The 23,439-nt window shown below is 30.4% G+C and overlaps 4 protein-coding genes across 16 annotated transcripts; 2 read left to right on the forward strand and 2 right to left on the reverse strand.

Moving 5' to 3' along the window:
• Positions 1-248: 248 nt before the first annotated feature.
• Positions 249-3,617, reverse strand: LOC138941116 (uncharacterized). Of its 5 annotated transcripts, XM_070310486.1 has the most exons (8): positions 3,438-3,617; positions 2,952-3,272; positions 2,604-2,842; positions 2,363-2,523; positions 2,092-2,282; positions 1,724-1,997; positions 1,076-1,342; positions 896-973 (listed from the first exon to the last, which is right to left on the reverse strand). In XM_070310486.1, the coding sequence occupies exons 3-7, from the start codon at positions 2,822-2,824 to the stop codon at positions 1,092-1,094; spliced, it is 1,098 nt and encodes a 365-aa protein (XP_070166587.1). In that variant the 5' UTR covers positions 2,825-2,842; positions 2,952-3,272; positions 3,438-3,617; the 3' UTR covers positions 896-973; positions 1,076-1,091. The 5 variants fall into 5 exon arrangements, with proteins under 5 accessions (XP_070166588.1, XP_070166587.1, XP_070166591.1 ...); XM_070310487.1 differs by lacking the exon at positions 896-973 and adding an exon at positions 249-735 and having other exon boundaries at positions 2,952-3,617; XM_070310490.1 differs by having other exon boundaries at positions 3,088-3,617.
• A 562-nt stretch (positions 3,618-4,179) lies between these two features.
• On the forward strand, positions 4,180-9,943 carry LOC138940968 (acyl-CoA-binding domain-containing protein 5-B). Its single transcript, XM_070310167.1, has 6 exons — positions 4,180-4,764; positions 7,199-7,392; positions 7,472-7,634; positions 8,047-8,195; positions 8,283-8,633; positions 8,841-9,943. Exons 1-6 carry the CDS (start codon positions 4,704-4,706, stop codon positions 8,982-8,984), a joined length of 1,062 nt encoding a protein of 353 aa, XP_070166268.1. The 5' UTR covers positions 4,180-4,703; the 3' UTR covers positions 8,985-9,943.
• Positions 9,944-11,477: 1,534 nt separating this feature from the next.
• On the forward strand, positions 11,478-15,993 carry LOC138940967 (prostatic acid phosphatase). 2 transcript variants are annotated; one of them, XM_070310165.1, is made up of 8 exons: positions 11,478-11,777; positions 11,854-12,060; positions 12,386-12,481; positions 12,919-13,341; positions 13,464-13,587; positions 13,764-13,975; positions 14,087-14,255; positions 14,420-15,993. In XM_070310165.1, exons 2-8 carry the CDS (start codon positions 11,959-11,961, stop codon positions 14,554-14,556), a joined length of 1,263 nt encoding a protein of 420 aa, XP_070166266.1. In that variant the 5' UTR covers positions 11,478-11,777; positions 11,854-11,958; the 3' UTR covers positions 14,557-15,993. The 2 variants fall into 2 exon arrangements, with proteins under 2 accessions (XP_070166266.1, XP_070166267.1); XM_070310166.1 differs by having other exon boundaries at positions 11,857-12,060.
• On the reverse strand, positions 12,597-21,947 carry Mvl (solute carrier family member malvolio). Of its 8 annotated transcripts, XR_011448094.1 has the most exons (15): positions 21,814-21,947; positions 21,188-21,385; positions 20,874-20,996; positions 20,499-20,725; positions 19,880-20,018; positions 19,642-19,803; positions 19,386-19,544; positions 19,198-19,248; positions 18,692-19,074; positions 18,398-18,608; positions 18,152-18,222; positions 16,878-17,036; positions 14,053-14,199; positions 12,941-13,123; positions 12,597-12,677 (listed from the first exon to the last, which is right to left on the reverse strand). XR_011448094.1 is itself a non-coding variant. In XM_070310161.1 (12 exons), exons 2-12 carry the CDS (start codon positions 21,362-21,364, stop codon positions 16,396-16,398), a joined length of 1,770 nt encoding a protein of 589 aa, XP_070166262.1. In that variant the 5' UTR covers positions 21,365-21,385; positions 21,814-21,947; the 3' UTR covers positions 14,859-16,395. The 8 variants fall into 8 exon arrangements, 3 of the variants coding, with proteins under 3 accessions (XP_070166262.1, XP_070166263.1, XP_070166264.1); XR_011448095.1 differs by lacking the exon at positions 14,053-14,199; XR_011448091.1 differs by lacking the exons at positions 12,597-12,677; positions 12,941-13,123; positions 14,053-14,199 and adding exons at positions 14,858-16,462; positions 16,566-16,674.
• Positions 21,948-23,439: the final 1,492 nt, after the last annotated feature.

Genomic DNA, 23,439 nt, shown 5'->3' on the forward strand with positions numbered 1-23,439 from the left:
TTGTACTAATAAATTGTATAGATAATCTCAAATAATTTATAAAAAATATATATGAGGTAAAAAACAAAGAGGAGAGAGATACATCTATATCCAGAGACTAATATATTCGAATATAATCGTATAAAAAAAGAAGATACTTAGATAATTTCGTAAATTTATCTTTATATTCTTGGACTCTATGAAATAATTTATAAATATATATGTGTATATGTGTGTGTGTATATATATATATATATATATATATATATATATATATATATAAAGTATCAAAAATAAAAAAAAAATAAAAATGTTTAATAACTCTGAAATAAAATTTCACTAGCAAATGATACACTAAAGATTCGGATGCAAATATTGTTCAAACGTGATGTATGACAATGTATATACAAGTTCAAAAATAAATTATTTATAAAACTTGTGAAAATAAATGATGTTATTAATATATCTTTTCACAATCAGAATTAACTCTTGTGCATATAAAATATAAAGCATCATATTTGGAAACTTTTACGCATATGTCAAGACAATTTTATGAGACAAATATTAACTTTATATTATAATAATAATAATATTCTCTGCTCAGGAACTATTATATAAAGAAAGTTTAAGAGCAAATGAGAGCGAGCAACAATAGAACGATTTTATATAAATGGCTTTTAAGTTCCAACATTAAAATTGAGACTTGCTTATTTGAGATGAGAGATAACTCAATATTTTCTAACCAAATAATAATTCCTGTAATAAAAAAACACTTTCTGTATATAACATTACATATTACTTTTATAACCTTTATCAAAGTATCAGAGAGATTGTTTTCGTCAGCTAAGAAATTAATCTGAAGTATTTTTATCATGTTTTAATTGTGTGACTATGTCAATATATATAACATATATATATATATATATATATCCATAGTATTCATATTTTTGTAAAATCTTGTAACTATATTTAGTTTATGTACCAGTTAACAAAACTGCAATATAAAACAAATTTTACTCGCATTTACAAATATTTATAAATATTTAATCGATAAAATTTATTTTGTCATTCTCTCTATTTAAACTAGGATATTTACCTGTACAATGTACGTATTATTCATAATCTTTGTGAAATCTATCATCATGATCCCAGCCTTTATTATTCTTTTGCTTGGGTGTTACTTTTAATGAATTTAATTTTGTGTTAATGTTATCTCCTTTTCTTGACATATCTAGCCCACCTGATCCACGTATCGCTCTTGGAATATTAGGATTTTTTGAATAACTGGCTTGTTCAGACAAATCATTTTTTATTTCTTCTCTTATAATTCGTTGATTGTTATCAATTTCTCGCAATTCATTATCTGAAATATAAAAAAATTTTTCAATATACTAATTAAATAAAAAAAGGAAATTTTATCACTTATTGTCATCTTATAAAAGTTATTAAATATCAAAGTAAAATTTGAAAATAAAATATTTTTATTTAAAAAAGTAGAGGAAGACAGAAAATAAAAAAAAATAATAACCAAAAATGAAAAATTTTTATTAGTCAAATTATGAATACTATTAATATGATTTGTTATGTTTGAGGAATAAGTTGTTACTATGCATCATGAATATTACAAGTAATGATGGCAAAATTGTCATTTACATACATTTTTCTTAATATTTGATAAAGTTAATATTTGATAAACATTAACTTAATATTTGATAAACATTAACTTAGTATTTAATAAAATTACCATTTTCAGTTTTTGCCTCTGCAACTACTCTTAATTCTTTCTGAGAAAATGGATATTCAAAGGAGAGACTCTTGATGTTTGAAAGATAAAAGTGTTTTAGTTGTACATCATTGATTTCATACTTGTTATTGACTAACTCTATCATTAACAATAACATTGCACGATTCTGAGAATCGTAATTGTTTTCCTTCACCAACATTTGCCTAATTATTAGCATTAAATTCTCTAATCGATCTGGACATACTGTATGAAGATCTTTACCAGATCTAAGAATCTAAAAATAAGATCTCTTAAGTTGTAACGTCATATTTTGATAAATAAGCAAGCATTGTTTTCTTGTATATATGTATATATATTTAAAATATCACCTGTATCATGATGAAATAAATATTTTCTTTGACATTATCTTGCAATAAGTCTTCCAAATATTGAATTAATGGTTCAGCCAATATTTTCAATTTACCACCATCACTAAGCCTCATATGATAAAAAACTTCCGCATGAAGTAATATTATATTTGCAAATTTCTTTTCATCTTGCATTTTATATTTTTCCCTAGCTAAGAAAACAATCTAAATATATAGCATAACATTGATATATATATTAAATAAGAAATTAAAAAAACTATCAAATACTTACATATATAATTATCCTGTAAGAGACGTAAGAAACGACTTCGTATATTTTCTTTATTATTATCTTCTATTAATGCAACCTTATAATCACTGAATATTACTCCTATTTTTGCAGTAAGCGAGTCATAAAGTATAGCTTGCTTCCAAAGATTATCGCATGTATCCCTGAAATTTGTAATTTTGTGTTAAAAAATGATGAAATAACTATTCTTGAATCTATCAGAGAAGAATTTTTGGAATAATACTTTAAACTGTCTTTGTTGACTGCGCTGGTTAGCAAGTCTGTAATCTCCTGAATCAATTGCGGCGAGATATGTTCATGTATATCATAGGTAACTATTTTATCTATTATATCTTTGACAAAATTGTTGCCATAAGTCGCATTTCCTGGTCTACGCAGGCTCTGTTCTTTATTCGGATTTTGGTTCTGAATAGACCATCCACGTCCACGACCAAACGAAGTCATCTTTAAGAATCTTGAAACCTGTTGACAAACACACATATGTTATGTTATATACATTATATATATAGTTCAGATAATTGCTTTCAAAAATATAAAAAACTTAAAATATACTTAATAAAGATAGATTTACTATATTAGATATAATCTAGTTTGAGCCACTCTTTTTCCCTTTTGTTTATTTCGGGTTTTGAAATTATACATCTGCCTATCCTATACTACAAAAACTCTATCGGTGTAAAACAGCATAAACCACACGTTATACACACACTTATTCTTGTAGCTACAGGCAGAGAAAAACTTCTCTCTGCTACAGGCTAGCTGCTGCTAGCGGTGCACCCGATATAATAGTATATGGTCTAGTTTCCACCGAAGTCGTCAATGGTCTAGTTTCCACCAAAGTCGTCAATTCGATTCTGTTTCGGTGCGCATCGAATTTAATGTACTGTTTCCACTGAAAGTAGAATAGAAGCGAGAAAAATTGATATTTCAGTAGAGCCAACTTAACTTTTGCTTGTGAATGTAAATAAACATAACCCTTGACAATCTTTTTGTTAATTTTCCGATTATATATCGATTATATATTGATTATAAAATAATGAAAAATAAAAGTTGACACCATTTAGTCTCAACCGTTTCCACCGACTAAATTTCGTGTCAATTCGCTGCTAGTCCGACAAAGCTTGTAGATCGAAATAGGAGTGAAATAAACGCAGTCAGTTGTGTTTCCATCGACTTAAATTTGGTTCTACGCCGCACGAGATGCGAATTAATACTTCGGTGGAAACTAGACCTATGTCACGTATGCTATAATATCGGGTGCAAGGGTGAATCGGAACACAGCCTTAGGTCGATATTACATTTGTCGTACGACAAACTTTTTAAGCGCATTGATTAGCTAATTTCTAGAGACTCGAGAAAGTTTCTATTTTGCAGCCAATCAATATGCTTAAAAAGTTTGTCGTACGACAAATGTAATATCGGCCTTAAGGTGCCATTACATGGCAGCATCGAGCATCGAGCGTCGAGCGTCTGCGTCTACACAAAAATCATTACGCAGGAATCTGAATGAGATAGATTCCAGCTTCTTGCTGTTAATAGGTGCCTTTACATGGCAGCGTAAAGGTGCGTTTACATGGTAGCGTTAAGCATCTACGCAGAAAAATGCGCAGGATTTAAACGAGATAGATTCTAGCCTGAAATTAGATTCTGCGCAATTTTCTGCGCAGATGCTCGACGCTTACGCTGCCATGTAAAGGCGCCTTAAGGGACGCGTTTCACTTAACGATCGCAACGCTCGCGAGCATTATTTGTCTTCGTTTAACTTTCGGTGAACAACAAGGATGAAATAATATCGCGAGCGTTGCGGTCGTTATTAAATGGAACGCGCCCAAGATGTTCTCGGACATCGGACAATCCTCTGGCGCACGGGTATCGCGGGCGATCGCCAATCATCAATCGGTATAGCATAATCTCCAGTAATGATCTGTCAGTCATCGTCTCGCATTATTATCGTTGTAGCCATCGCGTGATCCAAATGACCGGCGGTGAGCGATAACAATTGCGATTCTAGTACTCTTTCTCAGCTCTCTTTCGGAGCTAGAATCGGTTCGGTGTGTGATCCGATTCTTGACGGAGAAGACGACGAGTCGCGAGTCACCGCGATATCAACAGCAGGCAGTCGCCAAACGTCGTCGGCCAAGTGCGCTCCGATTTAAGGTGATCCCTCTGGGAGTGTTTTGACTGCGAAGAGAAGATACGCATTCTTATCGAGCGCATCGCGCGAATAAACAAAGAAGAGTGATACCGCGCCTCGAAAGAATAAATAGGAAGAAAAATCAAAATATTGCACTCTCTGTCGTTTGTTCACTATCGAGGAGAAAATATGTCGACGGAGGAAAAATTCAACGCTGCCGTAAACGTCATCAGGAATCTACCGAAAAATGGTAATTTTTTATGAAGAATCTTATCGTTATTGTTAATCTTTGCGTTAATGTCATCGTAAATTATCGGACATCTCAAAAGAGAATCGTATATATATATATATATATATATATATATATATATATATATATATATATATATTTTATTCATTCTTACAATATATATATACAGGGTGTCCCATAATTCGCGGATCACCCGTTATGTGCAGGTAGAGCAGATGAAACCGAGAAGAAATGTCCTTTACCATTTTTTTCTACGACACTTAATAAAAGAGTTATTATTGAGTAAAGTTTGGCCAATCAGCGCCGATCTTTGGCCAAGCGCACGTCGGTGAGCCGCGCGCCTGATAGTGTGCGCCGCTGCACACTTCACAAAGATCGGCGCTGATTGGCCAAACTTTACTCAATAATAACTCTTTTATTAAGTGTCATAGAAAAAAATGGTAAAGGACATTTCTTCTCGGTTTCATCTGCTCTATCTACACATAGCGGGTGATCCGCGAATTATGGGACACCCTGTATATATATATATATATATAAAACTATGTATGTATATAGATCTTTATAAAATAAATATTTCCTAAATTTTTATCTATTTCTTACATTCACTTTTGCATTTGTAAAAGCAAATGATTGCAGCAATATTGCTTTGCATTTCTCTCTCTGTCTCTCTCTCGCTTGTGTGTTGATTCTTTTTCCTCTCGTTTCTCTCCCTTTGGTCGCACGTATACTTAATTGCGCGCTGGTTAAAGTCCAGCCGATTTTTAAGCAGTATCAGAGTCGACACGGCTTTTATATTTATTCATGATAATGCAAAGGATAAGTGGTACAAGGTCTTCTTTTCGTACATTTTCTTAGCGACAAAAGAATTGAAATAAATTATACAAATTTTAATCTCTTTGGGCTAAAAAGATGTAAATGATAAAATAACGCTTTTTTTTTTGTTACATATACACGTGTTACGTCATATTCTTGTACTGATATCGTATGCATGTGTTTTTAAATATTTCTGTCGGATATTTTTTTTTTTTTTTTCCCCGGTTACAGAGGAGTTTCTCTAATTGAGAGAAACAAGGGATTTTTGCACGCTATCGTGCAGAGAAATTCGCGAGATCACGAATCACGCCAGTCGAAGAAAGTGAATGCAATTTCTCACTTGCGGCGTCGAAAGCAATATGAAAATCTCCCGCAGTCTTCGCGATGTGCAACGTATTTATTATCGTGCACGTTGCGGAAGAAACTCCTCGATCGCGATCCTCAACCTTTACTCGAGCAATTGCGAGAGAACCCGGTTTACTTCACATTAGAAACTCTCTTTGCGTCACACGATGCATGATTATTAAAATTCACATTTAATAAATACGCGGTAGCAATTTTACTTCACTACTTTTTTGTTGCCAGATGTTGTCATTATAAGGAGATCTGTCGATCTCTTTAATTTGCGCATATGTAATATAGTCTGAGATGTAAAAGTATTAAAATCACAGATATTTTTGCAAATAATATTTTTGTGCTATTTATCTTCTTTTTCATAAAGAAAAGAAATCTAATTATATCTTTTATGAAAATAATTCTCTCTCTCTCTCTCTCTCTCTCTCTCTCTCTCTCTCTCTCTCTTTTATTAGAAGTTACAATTATATATAATTAGGAATTTTTGTGCAGATACCATATAATTGTTAAAATCAAAATAATAAATGTCAATATTACCATCAATATTGTAAGATACATCGCTTTAATATTATTTAAATCCATACACATTCTTACTATTACTTAAGTGCATATGCATTTCTTTGCTGTTTGGCCTTGATGTTGAATATTGCATGTATACTTTCCAGCCACTTCATATAGCTAAGTGATTGTATTACTTCCCACTTTACTTTCTAACTGTGCAAGACTAGCTGAACCATGCTTGGTGGTTAAAACTAGATTGTTCCTCTTCACCGATCACAATAATTGACTTTATTCCACCAGCAATTATGCAACTCTGTTGACAAATGCTTTAATTATCTTTGACTACTATATTAGCAAGCATTCATCAAACAACAACTTTTTATTCTATCCAATTTCTTAATACCCTTGTATTATGGATGCATATCTATAAAAATACACAAAAAAGCATATAAATACGATACAGTACAATTATATACATCTTATGTAAAAATGATTCTGTAGAGACATAAGGTATTTGAATATTAATGGATATTTCTGCCTTAATGATACCTGCTAAGATGGATAATGATCAGTTTTCATAAAAATTACTTTAATAGCTATCTTGCATTGATATTACTTTATAAAATTATGAATGCTGTATTAGAATTAGAAAAGGATTATTTTCACCTATAGTCATCAATGTTTAACACTTTATCTTAATATTGTCCAATATACTTACTGTACCTCTGATATACAAAATATGCTGACAAATAATATAATATTTTAGGAGCGTATCAACCTAGCAACGAGATTATGCTGCGTTTTTATTCATACTACAAACAAGCGATCGAGGGACCTTGCCAACAAGGTAAACCCGCATTCTGGGAGGTAGTCAAAAAGGCGAAATGGGACGCGTGGTCGCGTCTTGGCAATATGAGTCGTATGGAAGCCATGAACAATTATGTGGAGGAACTGACGAAAGTAAATATATATTTTGAATCTGATCTAATAAAATTAATGCAAGACGAAGAGTATATGAAACAAGATTGTCTAATTACAGATTGTCGAAACTATGTCTTATACGGATAATGTGGCAACGTTTCTCGGTAGTTTGGATTCATTTTACGAAAGTGTACCGGCCGAAGACTTGGAATTACTCGTGGGACCAGTATTGGAGCGTATACGCTCTCAACCAGGATCACCATTGTCTGGTTCGCCATTAGGTTTGTTTCCTCTTTTTTGCAACAATATATAAATATTTATTATTATCTTGTCCAAATGTTAATATATTTAGCAGCAATCTTGTGTGTTGTGTGTATATATTCAAAACAATTAGAGGATTATAATTAGAGGTAGTTTGAATTAAGTACTAAAAGAATAAGAAGCTAATATTACTATTTATATAAATATTACGTTTACCAAAGATAAAAACTGGAGATGTCGAAGATAAGTATTGTAAACATCAAATATTTAAATGATAAATGATATAGATTGTTTGAACACACAAGAACACACTTGCTACATTATATCAATATGATAATATTTGTTCCAAATTCTTTGACTCAATATAATGCCATCCAGAGAAATTTTTTCTACGATTTTTTGTCTCTAAAGTTACTTTTGTTGTTTTATTAGTGTCTAGAGAAACATCACCTCATAGAGTTTGCAATACTTCTCGACATATAACGAGTAGTTTGGAAACCAGTCCGACCAGCAGTCGTACTGCAAGCCCACTGCCACAAGATACTGATGGTGAAGAAGAAGAATTTATAGATACTGTTGAGGTATGACATTAACATTATATTACACATCATATTACACATCATATTACGCCACCATTTTATCTTACGGACAATTTGATTTTATTGCAGTCAGCACCTGAGAAAATGCAAAAAGATGCATCTAAGCTCACTGCTCCTTCTCAAAAGGTACAAACCATGGCAAATAACGGAGTTGATCATTCAAATACAGAGAGTGTTATAAAAGAGAACACTGAATTGGCAAATGGATACAGCAACGTTAATGGTCACGCGGAGAAGATACAGGAGAGCCAGCGAGAGAGAAGTAGACAGAAAACGAAAAAAGACGATAATAAAGTCAACGCCGAATTTCTAAATCAGATTGCAACAACCATGCAGCATTTACAGAGAGATCTCGACCGAATAACGGCTAGAGTCCGAAGCTTGGAAGGACAAGCTCTGCAAGCGATGGCGCCACAGACGGTACGTAACGTCATTTCATTATGTAAAAAGAATATTTATAATTACAATAAAAATCAAGTAATATTATATCATCTTAGTGAAATAATAGAATAAGAAATTATATTTAAATTGTCGTTCTATTATATTTTCTTCTTCTATTATTATCTTTTTTGTTCTTTTATATTTTTATTAAGAAATGTTGATGTCGATATTTCTTTTTCTTTTCAGGAAAACACCATTAGACGCACGTATGCGAAATGGTGGCCGTTGCAGGAATGTTCGCCGCGTTTATTCGCCTTACTAATTTTATGGCCATTTGTCGCTCATCTGCTAATCAATTTTACGCAGCGCTATCGCCAACGAAGACTGTGATGCTACGGCCATTGCTCCTACGCGGCTGAAAACCTATTTCCATTTTTCGGATTACTAATATTGAGTTATAAACATACATACTTTATAATTTTATATTTCTTATAGAAGTAAAGAGTACTGTCCTAATGCAATCTACGATTACATTAGTAAACGTGAATTGTGATAAAACTTACTAGATCAATCTCTGTATATTTTTGCATATGTGCGGCCTGTTTCGGAAGTTGCAGATTTTCTCTTACATATATAGATTTTCCAGTGAATAATAAATCGACCAATTCTCAGCAAGTTTCATTCAAAAGTCATTTTTATTTGCAATTATGTTAATAAGAAAGTGACGTTTTATTAAAATAGAGTCCAATGGCTCAATTTGCTGATATCACACATTTTTATAAAGTAACAAATAATAATATTAAATATATATAAACATTTTTTATCGTTTTGTATGTGCCTTGTTTATTTGACTTTATATTGATTCATAATATATCTATGATAATTTCTTATAATTTTTTATAATTATTGCTGTTCAAAAAATATGCAGGCAAGATAGAGATAACTTTTATTCTTAATTTTTTTGTTAATCTATTTTTTAACGTTTATACTTTAGAAAGGAGTAGGCAACTTCCGCTACACCTTAAAATAAAAAAAATATAAAGTTATAGTTCAATGGTATCTAAGGTGGATTGTATGTATTATAAATAGTTGTATATTCATAAATTGTAATATATGCAAGGAAAACAAATCCTTTTGTATATGTGTAAAAGCATATATAATAGTAATATATATTAATATATGCATTTTACATGTAATGCAGATGTTTAAGAATATGGGGTTTTTAAAGTATATATCAGCGTTATGGCCACAGCATCATTATTAATAAACAATACTTGTACGATCAAAGGAACATTTATATGTATCAAACGATTGTGGTGGATATTATGTACATATGTGTAAAATGTGAACAAATATACAAGTTTTTAATTATTATTGCTCAAATTTTACATTTGATTATTTTCTCTTCAGAAAAATTAATCTAGATAAACTTCTCGTGCTATTATTGTTGATATAGTGAGAACGTTTGAGTCTTTTAGCCACATTTTTCCTTGGAAAGGAAAGTAGAAAGAAAATAAGTATAGAAAGTGTAGCTAAAGGATCTCTGTAAATGGCAAGTCATGTACATATATGTATATACAGGGTGTCTGATAATAATCGTCCCATCCGTAATGTGTAGGTAGAGTGGGTTAAATTGAACAGAAAAGTCCTGTAACATTTTTTTTTCTTATAACGCTTAATAAAAGAATTATTATTGAGTAAAGTCTGGCCAATCAGCGCCAACCTTTAGCTGGCGCACATCGGTGAGCCACGCGCCATGAAGTGCGCGCTGCCGCCATTATCAGGCGCTCGGCTCACCGACGTGCACCCAGTTAAAAGTCGGCGCTGATTGACCAGAGCTTTACTCAGTAATAACTCCTTTATTAAGCGTTATAGAAAAAAATGTTACCCCATCTGATACATTGCTGCAATATTCCATTTGAAATATTACACTTTTCAACAATATTACAGAAATATTTCACGACCGTTTTTGCAACATTTCTGCAATGTTTCAATGTCCATGCACAATCATTTAAAATGCAATCTTGCTAAAAGATTTCAGCAATATTTCGATAATACTACTGAAATATTTCTGAAACATATCCCAAGTAGCAAATTGACGTCATAATGACGATAAATTTTATTTATATATGGAAGTTAATTTCTGTTTTATATTTTAAACTAAGATAATAACGAACGATTTTTATTGATTCGGACAAAAATTGTCCGATTAAGTGAAAATTGCACATTTATCTGTCCAATTTTCTAAAATTCAGTTCCATATCTGAATTTCCCGGTACGGAAATCGCATAAAAAATTAAACTAATAAAAATAATTATAATATTATTAACCGTATTTTGCAGGCTTTATATGCGATCATGACAAAAATTTGAATACGAGTATAGACCAGTGAAAAGCGTGCCGCATAGCGGTAAGTAAATAGACTATAACCTTAATACTAATTACAAAAGAGGACCTTCCGAAAGATTTCAGAAATATTGCAAATGCAATATTTTAAAAAACATGATGTAGGTACATTTCTGAAATATTGCGAATGCAAAAAGTTGCAATTGAAATAAATCGCAAGAAATTTTCTTAAGGTTTGAAGATATAAAAACGATGATATATGTATAAAACATGATTTAGATACATTTTTAAAAATAAATATGATTATATATATAATTGATCTTAAAATAATTTTTAAAAAGTAGAAAATAAAAATGTATAAATTTGACTTATATATATATGTATTAAATGTTAAAATACTGGAAATGTTTAGAATCATTTCAAATGTGTTCTACATGTGTATTTTTTAATATAATCCTTTGTTGGTGATTCACACATATAATATGATTCTATAGAAAATACATGATAAATTCATTCAACGATACAAGAGCGATATAAGATAATACTTTATAGTTCCTGCACATAGGTCACCGTTGTGGCATCCTGGTATGTAAGGTCCATTACGCATTTCGTAACAAAGCGCATAACACACACCAACACATCCTGTTTTGTAATGCATGCGAATGTGAAGCTGCGCATATGTATATGTGTGTGCCATATAAGCACAGGTATAAGCACGGCCACGGCCGTCAGCTGTGGTCAGCCGTCAGCGCGTCAGCCGTCAGTGATCAGTGGTCAGTGGTCAGTGGTCAATGCCGTCAGTGGTGATCAGTCGCTGACCACGGCCGTCAACCGTTGGTTCGTTTGCATCAACTAGCACATTACAGAAATATATACGCAGTTTATAATCGTTCATGGATATTATCGATTCTAGTAGATCCTAGGCCTCACTACTTCCGAACGAGAAACCCCCTTTTGATTACGTGCGATCTTCACGTGAGGCTGCTCGCAAAACCATATCGAGAGAAATTCTCTCGACATGATGAACATTAGAGTATCCTTCATATTCGCGAGTATTTTTGTCGCCAGCTGTTCGAGCGCAGATGATCTCGATTTGGGCACGATCGTTTTCGCAAATGTTGTAAGTGAGCGAGTTATCAGTTCGAAAAATATTACTGCACAATATTATTTTTTGTTTTTATACATTAAATGTTCATTCTTAATTCGAAAATTGATTTTTTTTATTACTACTGCGTAGTATATATTATTTTTTTCGTTTTTATAACTTGAAAATTGACTTTATTGTGTAATATATTATTTTGTAACATTATTATTCTGTAAATACTTGTGCAATATTATTTTGTAATATTCACTATCTCTGTTTTAAAGTCATTCTATCGTGTTCACATATGAATATGGATAAATGACTCATATTTTATCTACAAATTGCTTGCCCATATTTACAGTTGTACAGACATGGTGATAGGACTCCTGTTAGACGTTACAAAAACGATCCTTATAATGAAACATCCTGGCCAGTTCCATATGGACAATTGACAAATGTAAGTAAGGGTAAATTACAATCATAGCTGCAGTTCACAAATATAAGCATAGATAATTTTATCAAGTTCATTATATATAGGAAAGCAAACATGTTTTATAACATTTTACAAATATTTTTTGCAATTGTCTTATCATGTGTGAATATTTCTCTATGAAATATAATACTCTGAGATTTGCTCTGGCACAGTTGGTATTCTGTAAAAATAAATAGGAAAAAAATAAGAAAATAAATAGGAAAAAAATAAGAAAATAAATGCACAATAAATGAAGTTCAATAAAGATTAAGAGTAGTAGACAAAATTGTAATAAAAAAATAATTGTAATATTTATAATAGTGAAAAAATTTATTTAATAAATTTCAGGAATTATTTTTCTTATTGTAAATTTGAAGAACTTTTCACATTATTTTTGATATCCAATATTTAAAAAAATATAGCTTGGAAAACATCAACACTTACTTCTTGGATGCTGGCTAAGGAAACGATATTCTCACTTTTTAAGCAACATTTATACACCGTATGACATTTACGTTCAAAGTACGGATGTAGATCGTACATTAATGTCGGCGGAAGCGAATCTGGCAGGACTTTATCCGCCAGTGAAGAACCAGATCTGGGATGATATCAAATGGATGCCGATTCCTGTGCATACAATTCCAGAAAAGCAAGATTATGTGTTGAAAGCAAGCAAATACTGTCGGCGATATAATTATGAACTGGAAAAAGTCTTAACATCGCCGGAAATGAAACGTATAAATAAAGTGAATGCAAAGCTTTATGCCTATTTAACTGAGAACAGTGGAGATAAAATATCTTCATTAGAAAAAGTTAATCAATTATACAATATTTTATATATTCAGGTATGTTAATATTTTATATGCTCAATTATATACGATAACGATTGTAATTTACTTGATTTGACTGAGGATATAATAAAATTTGATATATATAAGTATACATTTATAATATATACATTTTTCAGAACTTATACAACAAAACTCTACCTCAATGGACAAAGTCTGTGTTTCCAGACAAGATGAAACCTCTCGCTGCGCTCAGTTTCACGACAGAAGCTTATAACATAATACTTCAAAGATTAAAGTCAGGTACCAAATTATTAATTATTTATTAATGATTTATTATATTTTATTTATATTTATATTTATTTGTGTTTGTACATTTTTAAATCATTTATTATTATCTTTATACTATTATTTCGAAGATACTTATTATCTGTTTTTGCTGTTTTAAATTATACATTACTTTAAAAATATGTCGTTAGGTTCACTACTTGGAGAAATGATAGATCACATGGTCAAGAAAGTACAAAATATTTTAAAACCTGATAGGAAGATATGGATGTACAGTGCTCATGATGAGACCGTAGCAAATATGTTAATGACTTTGAATTTATTTGAGCCTCACTGTCCACCTTATACTGCTATGATTCTCATAGAATTGAGGACAAACTCTAAAAACCAATATTTTGTAACGGTATAAATTTTACTTAACATTCATACAAAATTTGTCATTTAAGTGAAATTATTAATACTTATAAAAATTGTAATTACCTTTGCATATTTTATATATTTTTCTTATCCATAGATTTCTTATAAAAATAGTACTATGGAACCAATACTTATGACGTTACCAGGCTGTAATACATTATGCCCTTTAGATGAATTCATCAATTTAACAAGAAATGTTGTACCTGAAGACTGGGAAAAAGAATGTTTAATAGCTTGGGAGGACATAAGTCCTAGCGACGTTATTGGTAATTATTATTTATCTATTGAATATCTATATCTACGATTTGCTCTATACAGTACACACACACACACACACACACACACACACAGTCTATACATATATTCTGTATATAGTTTATATACAGAATATCATCACAAGTTTAAAAATTCTGTTTTTTGATTTTTTCAGCGATCTTGGCGTCGTCTATATTAATGTTAGTTTTATTAGTTTTATTAATAATAGCTTTTATATACTGGCGTCATAAAAAAGAACATAGACACTATTATTTTCGTTTGACATATAATGATTATAATGATGCCATATAATGAATATTAGTCAAAAATATGGCAAGACATTGAAAAATGTTAATTATTAATTATAATGCCTACAATAAAATTGGGCAAGATAAAGTTGTTTTGCCATGTCAAGAGAAACGAGATGAAATATTAGATACATGAAAAAAACAATTTAAATTATTAAATAACATTTTTAATTCTATATTATATTTTTAGAACAATCTTTTATGATGAATGACAAGATTTGATCATTGACTTTTTTTATTGTACAATATCGTGCGAGAAACAACTACTAGTTTTTAAAATTATACATTTTATTATTAATCATTATGTGATATGTTACACTCATTACATCATTAACGTCGATTATTATTGTCTATATTATAGGCGTATTTTAAATGTCAATTTATTTTCGTGAAAGAATATTAATATTTGCGACATTTCTTTGAGAATTTTGGTTTGCTCATTGCAAAATGCTTTTTACACATTAATAATTTGAAACTGAGAAAAATCAAGTCTGACTATCGAGATAAAATGATTTATACTACACTCTATTACTTAAGAGATATTAAATCCAAATAGACAAATGGATATATCTCCAAATTTTAGAATTATTTTATTTTAAGACTTAAAAGAGACAAATAATCAGGTACTTTTATAAAGAGAAAACATATGTATTATGTGATAATTGTTATTTATGATATCTTGTTATATCACTGAACTTAAAATTGAATGTAGAATAAACACTCAGTATGTGTGATTAATTCAATATATTGCAGAATACAATATGCAATGGACAAATTTTGCAGCAAAAATTTGAATGAGAAGAAATAAAAACTTTTTTTTACTGTACTTATAGAATCATTGTATAATTTAATTACTGTTATTGCTAACTATACAATACATGTGATATTGCAATGATTGTCTAGTCATAGTATATTGAGTTTCAACAAGTTTCTCATACAATACAATAGTAAATTTGTGTGAAAAGCTAATGTGTATATATAACACTGCCTATAAAGAAACATTTAGTTGCAGAAAATCAATGAGTAAATAGAACTGTGGTAGTAATTCAAATTACAACGTATATTTATAAGAATGTATCTTTTTTTATTTTTATATAATATTCATTGAAATATTGCAAATATATGTGGGATTTGATATATAGAACATGTTTCTGTTTTAAAATCGAGCATCTTATAACAGATGCAAGTAATTACTTTAGAGTACTTATATAAAAATAAAAGAAAAGATGTATATGTATTTTATCTCTGATTAGAAGTATTTTTGTGATACTTTAAACTTTAATATATAAATAGTGTGATGTGTAATCGATGATAAACTTATGGATTTGCTGTCATACTAAAAAGATTGCAGGTATTATTTATATATATATAGTAAGTAAATATTATTTTATATGCATAAAAACCAATAAAAATTAATTGAAAATGATATTTGTTCACATATTATATATGCAATTAAATAATTATGCATTATCAAAACTATATTTTATATAAAAATAACATTTTAATATAGATATCTTGCAACAAATTGAAAATTTTTATACGTATATGTCAGAAACTTATGAAATATATCATTAAAGCAAAAATATTCGAATAAAAATTGATTGTCAAATATATAAGATTCAGATGTTATGTTATTTATCTTAACCAATATGTGTTAATTACTGTCTAAATTATCCAATGTTCTTCCTTGATGTAATAAATTATTCTATTCAAAATAAATGTTTTTAATAAAGGAATGTTAATATTTCCTCTTCTTCAAGGCAGTAAAAATTACGTCTTGTATGATTGAAGACGTTTATCGCTTATACATAATCTCATTACAGATATAGTTGTCATTAATGAATTAGTATTCTGCTATTGATGTAAAACTGCCACGCAAACTTTCTTGAATGGTGAATGCTGGATTTGTTCTGCAATATATTTAACATTTAAGATACTTTAAATATATTGTATCTTGAAATAGATCCAAGTTGAATCAAGACAACACTATAAATCTCAATGTAGCATCCTTACCTTCATTATGACGAGACAAGTCAACGTTTCAAGCTCAGACTTTCGTGTGTTAAAAATTTTTGCATGCAACGAAAATAGTTCCAGTTAATCACTCGTCATACATGAGTTTCTTTTAGAGACACATTAATAAGAATTAATGGAACCGAACAAAGAAATTGATGACAGTAGAACAACAAAGATATTTCACGCTACAGCAGAATTATCATCGCATAATGGAGATAAAGCATATCACAATGATAAAGCATCATTTGTTTAATATAAAAATATATTTTTTTTGCACAATATATTGAGAATAACTGATCGTACACATACCATGGGGCATCACATGCTGACGTCACGAGATATTACAAACACCTTTCCAACGTGACATTATATTCGCATGTTTGTGGAATATACAAGAGTCGCATATTGTCTGGCATATTCAATTATTCCGACTAAATGTTTAACGATGTTTCCAACGTATTGTGAAAACTATGAATGAAGAAAACTCTTTCTAAATCATGAGCATATATGAAAGTAACTTTTTATGTCGTCTATATCTATTTATATCTCTTTTTAAAAGCATTAAGTAAATAAATTTATAAAAATATATACACACACATTTAACATAGTAGTAATCAATGATAGATAATTTTCAGAAATCATAAAAAAAATAGTTCATACATTTAAGTTATAATCGCAAAAAAGTTTTTTGCTTGTAAAAAAATAATGTAAATATAAAAATTTTACTTAATATTATACATTTAAAATTAAAACATATGGTGTTTTAAAAGGGTCTTTTAAAAGCATTTGTTAGAAAAAATTCTTTTATATGTAAAAGCGTGCTAAGATATACATATACCAGATTTTGAACAGTAAGAATAATATCTATAGCAAATAGAGCACTTGGCATACCAAATTATGATTTATTTGCATTGCCTGGCCAAACAAATGCAAACATTGAAATTCAATCTCATTAGTATAGATAATACAGAATTAATTATCGTTTACGGTAGAAAGGTGCAAAAAGCATGGTGAGTCACAAATCAGTTGGCTCATCACTTGCAATTATCTGTGTTAATTCGGCACAAAAATTACACTACAGAGCAAATTTTATATTCCCACTAATCATTCTCACAACACACGTTTCCCACAACCTTTGGTCTTAGGAAAAATATATATTCAAGCACCAAATCAAGTATTTTATTAGGTTTTTTAGTTTTAAACACCAAAAACGCATCTTGTTGTTTTCAAACTTATTTTATATAATAAAATATGAATATATATTTTATTGATAATTTTACATTTTGCAAAAAAGTAAGTTCTATACAAAAAATTGTTAGTGTATGTACATGCTGAATCGTGCAACATAAGAGGGACATATATATCAAATATACACATACATGTAACCAACAAATAATTTTCTTCATAAAATTATTTAATTGCGCTAAATATTTTGTGTATAATTATATGCACAAAATTATATTAGTTCTTCACATACAATTTTCCGATTAAAATATCTCACTGCATGGACATGAAAGTGTTACTTGGTAAAATTGCATTTAGTCACAATTATGACAAATGAATATCGCTAAAATTTTCCTTACCTGGCATAAACAGCAGGGTTCGATATACCAAGTGTTGGGCTCACAGGTGTACCAATGTATTTAGTGACAAACTGAAATATGAGAAAGTAAATTAATAAAGAATATTATTACAATTATGACACTATAAAATAAAAATTCCAAGATGTATAGTAAATTAACAAAATACTGAGAAGTTTTAACTCTGTTAATGCATAATTTAATGTCACAATAAACAAGTATTATGTATAAGCAAAAATATATACATACCCAATAATTACCGAGAGAACTTGCACCCATACTCACAGCCATATGAATAGCCAAATAGGCGCAGAAAATAAGATACAAAATCGCATATATAGACATGCCTAGAAATACAGCCCAATGTTGGGGCAAGTCTTCTTGAACAGTTTGTATCACGAAATATATATTTATCGTTATAACTAGAATCGATAGTGCGGTCGATACAATCTTGTTTACTCTGCAACAGATAACATATTGTGATCATAAAAAAAGATAATGTTTTAAATATTATAAGGGATACAAAAACCAAGAGTTGCATACATTCCGTTTCGAAATTCACCCATAATCTGAACACTACTCGTAAAAGCAATTGTAGGTAAGGTAGCAAATGGTAATTGCAAACTCATTATAGCATTCAAGATATCGTTCATGCCACTCAAATTGTTCATATCGGCGAAGAACGCTACTAAGAACGTAGGAATTATAGCGATCGTTCGAGTGAAGAGGACTCGCTTCCAACGAGCCCATTGCAGATTCAGGAACCCTTCCATTGCGAACTGACCGGCATAAGTGCCCGTCATTGTAGACGACTGGCCGGCGGCCAAAATACCGACAGCCCATATATACATTGCGGCTGCGCCAAAGGAACAACCGAGAAAGATCCCTCCTTTGTAAAGATCAGCATCTATCGTCGCATTATTCTCCTGAAATTTGCAAGAAAAAATATATTTGAGAAAAGCATGCCTTCTCCCCAAATATATGCAATTAAAAAATTGTTTACACATTGCTACAGACATCATTAAAATAAAATTAAAAAAAATACTTACTTTAAAAGTCTCCATGCCAAGGGTATAATTATTCGCCTCGCAAATTTTGTACTGAAATGAAACGGGAATTAATTAGTATAGTATATATATATATATATATATGCGCGCGCGTGTGTGTGTGTGTGTGTATTATTCATAATAATTTATATTTATATTTATTTTTAATAACTGTATTATATTATACTTACAACATCGTTGTTTGTTTTGTCAAAAAGGCCATGAGCAAATACAGCCACTACAAACACATTAATTATAAATGAAACGAACAATGCAATGCAGGCCTCAATAAAGTAATACATATTCGCATCTTTGATTTTTGCGGGTTGTCTTCGATCGATATCCCTCGACTAAAAAAAAAAAAAAAAATGAAAACCTCCCATGTATATTTATTTGGAAAGTCGAAAAGTTAAATTAGTATATACTTTTACTATTTATTGTTCTTACTTTGACTAAGGCACTATGAAGGTATAAATTATGCGGCATAATGACCGCGCCAACGATTCCTACAGCTTGAAGTAACACCTTGTTATCATAATTCATCCCATTGTACCATGGGACAAACATACCAGTTATAACATCTATTTGAGAAGGTTCGGAAACAATGTACTAAAATGTAAAAAACCAGTTTAACATAATGTCAGACTTTAAGCAATGCAATGAAATATTCTAGAAATAGATCTACCTCGTAACCAAAAGTAATACCCATGACAGAAATGAGAAGACCAAAAAAAAGCTCTAATTTCCGCAAACCGTATTTATCCAAGAATAAAAATGTAAATGTATCTATTACTGTAATAAGTACACCACCCCATATAGGAATCCTGGAATCCAAAAGGGAAAAATATTCCACATGTCAATATTTCACAAAATCATTGTGCATTACCTACGATCTTAAGCTTTGGAGAAAGAAGAAGCAAAAAGCAAACAAAATAATAATCAAGTAAAAGTAACAATCATGCAAAGAATAAATGCATTATATATGCGACTATGTAAATATAATACGATATTTTAATTTTGCAATAAGTTGCAAAATATGTGTATCGTGTAGATTTTGTAGATTATAATTTGTTTTTGATTATACTATATAAAATATTAATATTTATTCCCCTATATTTCGTATAGTTAAACAATTTTCAAGTTCTTAAATAACGACTAATTGCATCCAGTACTGAAGAGATTAATAACGCGAATCACATTTTAAATGTTCTAGATCTCCACTCTAATCTCAAAAATATTTTTTACATGTTAGCTTATGTGTGCATTGAAGATAAATATTAACTAATTGTATCAGAGATACTTACATTTTATTTGATAAGAGATAAAGGGCAATAGCCGTTCCTATTACCTCTTGCATATCGCTACCAATAATAGCTATTTCAATCATTATCCATAAAATAAATCTAGGTACTTTTTTGTATTGTCTGTAACACATTTCTGCTAGATGTAGACCAGTTACTACACCAAGACGCGCACTGAGTCTTTGCATAACAAGACCTAAGAGTGTAGCGCTTAATAACACCCATAATAACTGAAAGTGTAAACAAAAAGATAATTGCGAAAGTGTAAACAAAAAAGGTAATTGCAAAAATATTAATCGAACTTTTGCATAACATTGAAATAAATAAAACACATTCCAAGCAACATTTAATTTTAATGATTCTTTGCCAAAGATGTACCTTATATCTTGCCACCACTCCAGATTGTAGATCTGATTCTATGTTACCAGGATCCAAATAAGCTATAGACATTAAAAAACCAGGTCCTGTGAAAGCCCATAATTTCCTAAAACTAAATCCTGCCTGTAAACAAATTTCCGCTTATAGTTTATGTTAAGAGATAAAATCATAAAACTATAAAGCTTTCTAAAAATTTCAAATACTGATAATATATCAAATTGCAAGTGTTAGAGTCTGGAAAGAAACAATACGCTCTAAATAATTATGCCTAGCAATTGTCTATAAATCGTACATAAAATACAATATCAACTTACACTTGCTGTTTCTGGCACTGGCACTCTTTCATCAGCAAAATAGGTTTGATTGTTGTTCGGGGATAAGGAGGTGTTCTCAGTGGCCCTTTTATTTTCTGCTTCGTGCATACGTTGATGTGGCATTGTTGTGACAATGGTCGCATCGCCACTGGCTTTCACGTCATAATTATTCTGCATTTTGTGTATTGATACAATACTCTAAAAAGACATCTTGTTATTTATTGAAATAAAGTCAGCTTTTCGTTTATGATGTAATTGAGCAAAGACACATATCCTGATGCAGAGGGTTCGAGAAAAAAAAAAGATAGATAAATTTTAGATAATCAGTGACCTACAAAACTTTAAATAAATAGAGTTAAACGATCACGTGTGTTTTTTTTCGCTGTAACATCGATTATTACACAAATAAAATTCGTTACAAAACGGCAAGAGAATGCTAATAATATATGAAACAAAAAATCACATGTAAATTAGTAGATCTCTATTATTCTAGATCGCAGATACAGATTTTGCAAAAATTAGCGAGTTGACATAAATAAATTTTCAAATCTCGAGAAAGGTATGAAAAACAACAGAATCGTGATTTCATAAAGCTGAAGGTCACATCATAATTTAATGTTATTTACCTATATACGTGTTGCGATCATTGATCGTAGATCACTAGCGACTCGCGACTGTCGCAATTTTATATGGCTACGACGTAACCAGCATACCCAGTACAAACACTGCGTAAGGACTGTTCGTACTAATGCAAGCTGCCAGCTGCGAACTTGGCCAAGTAATAGGGAGGGAGAAGGAGAAGAGGCTGCCAGGGATGTAACTAACAATAAGCCTAATCTCGGAGCAGACGGCAGCAGTCGTATTAATATTCATGAAACTTTTTCTTCTCTTTTCATCGTTTAATCCATATTGATCTTGTTTTGTCTCATTATTCTGTACATAAAAGTATTACGGTAAGGTTATCGAAAACTGAATATTTTATGAAATATTTTATTTTTTATATCAAAATAATATGTCAGATTAAAATATAAAATAACTCAAAAAGTACTGAATGGAAAAATACTTTATTATAGTGTTTTGGAAAGCTCTCGAGATAAGCTTCGGGAATATAGGGGGTTTCATTTAAAAAATTCAAAATGATTTTTATATGACCTTGACGATGCTATTGAAGGTCATACTAATATTATTATATAATGCGCCACTTTTAGAGCTCTACAACTTTGGTTCGAAACATTTTTCTCAGAAAAGTTTCGTTTTCGAGATATTTGACCGTTTCCAGACTTTTCTAACATCCTGTATATGTGTATTGACATGTTTAAAGTATAAATGTTTTTCTAATGTCACAATATAACCTATATGATCTCTGACTCTATACTGTATATATATATATTTCGGAGAGGTATTTATTGACAACGAAAGATCCTTTTATTTATCTATTTTATCTCATTGATACGCGGGTGACATCGGACTTTACATGGTAAATGAAAAGTTGTGTATGTCTTGAATTACGAAAAGAAGCACGTGACACGCTTCTGGGAGATCCCCAAGTTTATCGGCATAGACGAACAGCATTAAATTATGTGTCCTTCCTTCCTCTTCCGCGCACACACTGTTATAAATTAATTCCAGAATGTTGCAATATCTAATATTACATTCTTATCATAATTCTCGAATGCAATATTGAAATATATATGTATATACAGGGTCTCCCATTTTAAAGAACCCACTCAAATATCTCAGAAACACTGCGTTAAATCGAAAAATGTTTCAAACAAAAGTTATGTGGCTTCAAGGGGGCCATAAGATAGTGACAACGATTTGACCTTGGAAAATCATTTGAAGGTCATGTGAAGATCAACTTTAAAATCTTAAAGGGAAACCCCCATTTTTTATTTAGTATTCTTGTAGCTGACATCGAGAGCTTTCCAAAACACTATAATAAAGTATTTTTTTATTAAGTACTTTTTGAGTTATTTTATATTTTAATCTGACATATTTTGATATAAAAAATAAAATATTTCGTAAAATATTCAGTTTTCGATAATTTTACCGTAATACTTCTACGTACAGAATAATAAGACAAATTAATTAGTGCCAAAAAAAACAAATAATTGTTTAAAAAAATACATTGTAAATAATTTTCTTAAAAACATTTTTCTTTTTTATACTAATTGATTTGTCTCATTATTCTGTACATAGAAGTATTACGGTAAGATTATCGAAAACTAAATATTTTACGAGATATTTAATTT

This window comes from Polyergus mexicanus, unplaced genomic scaffold (assembly GCF_030449975.1).
Source record: "Polyergus mexicanus isolate NDT 795.1 unplaced genomic scaffold, iyPolMexi1.0 SCAF_18, whole genome shotgun sequence".
In the NCBI taxonomy this organism is placed as follows: domain Eukaryota; kingdom Metazoa; phylum Arthropoda; class Insecta; order Hymenoptera; family Formicidae; genus Polyergus; species Polyergus mexicanus.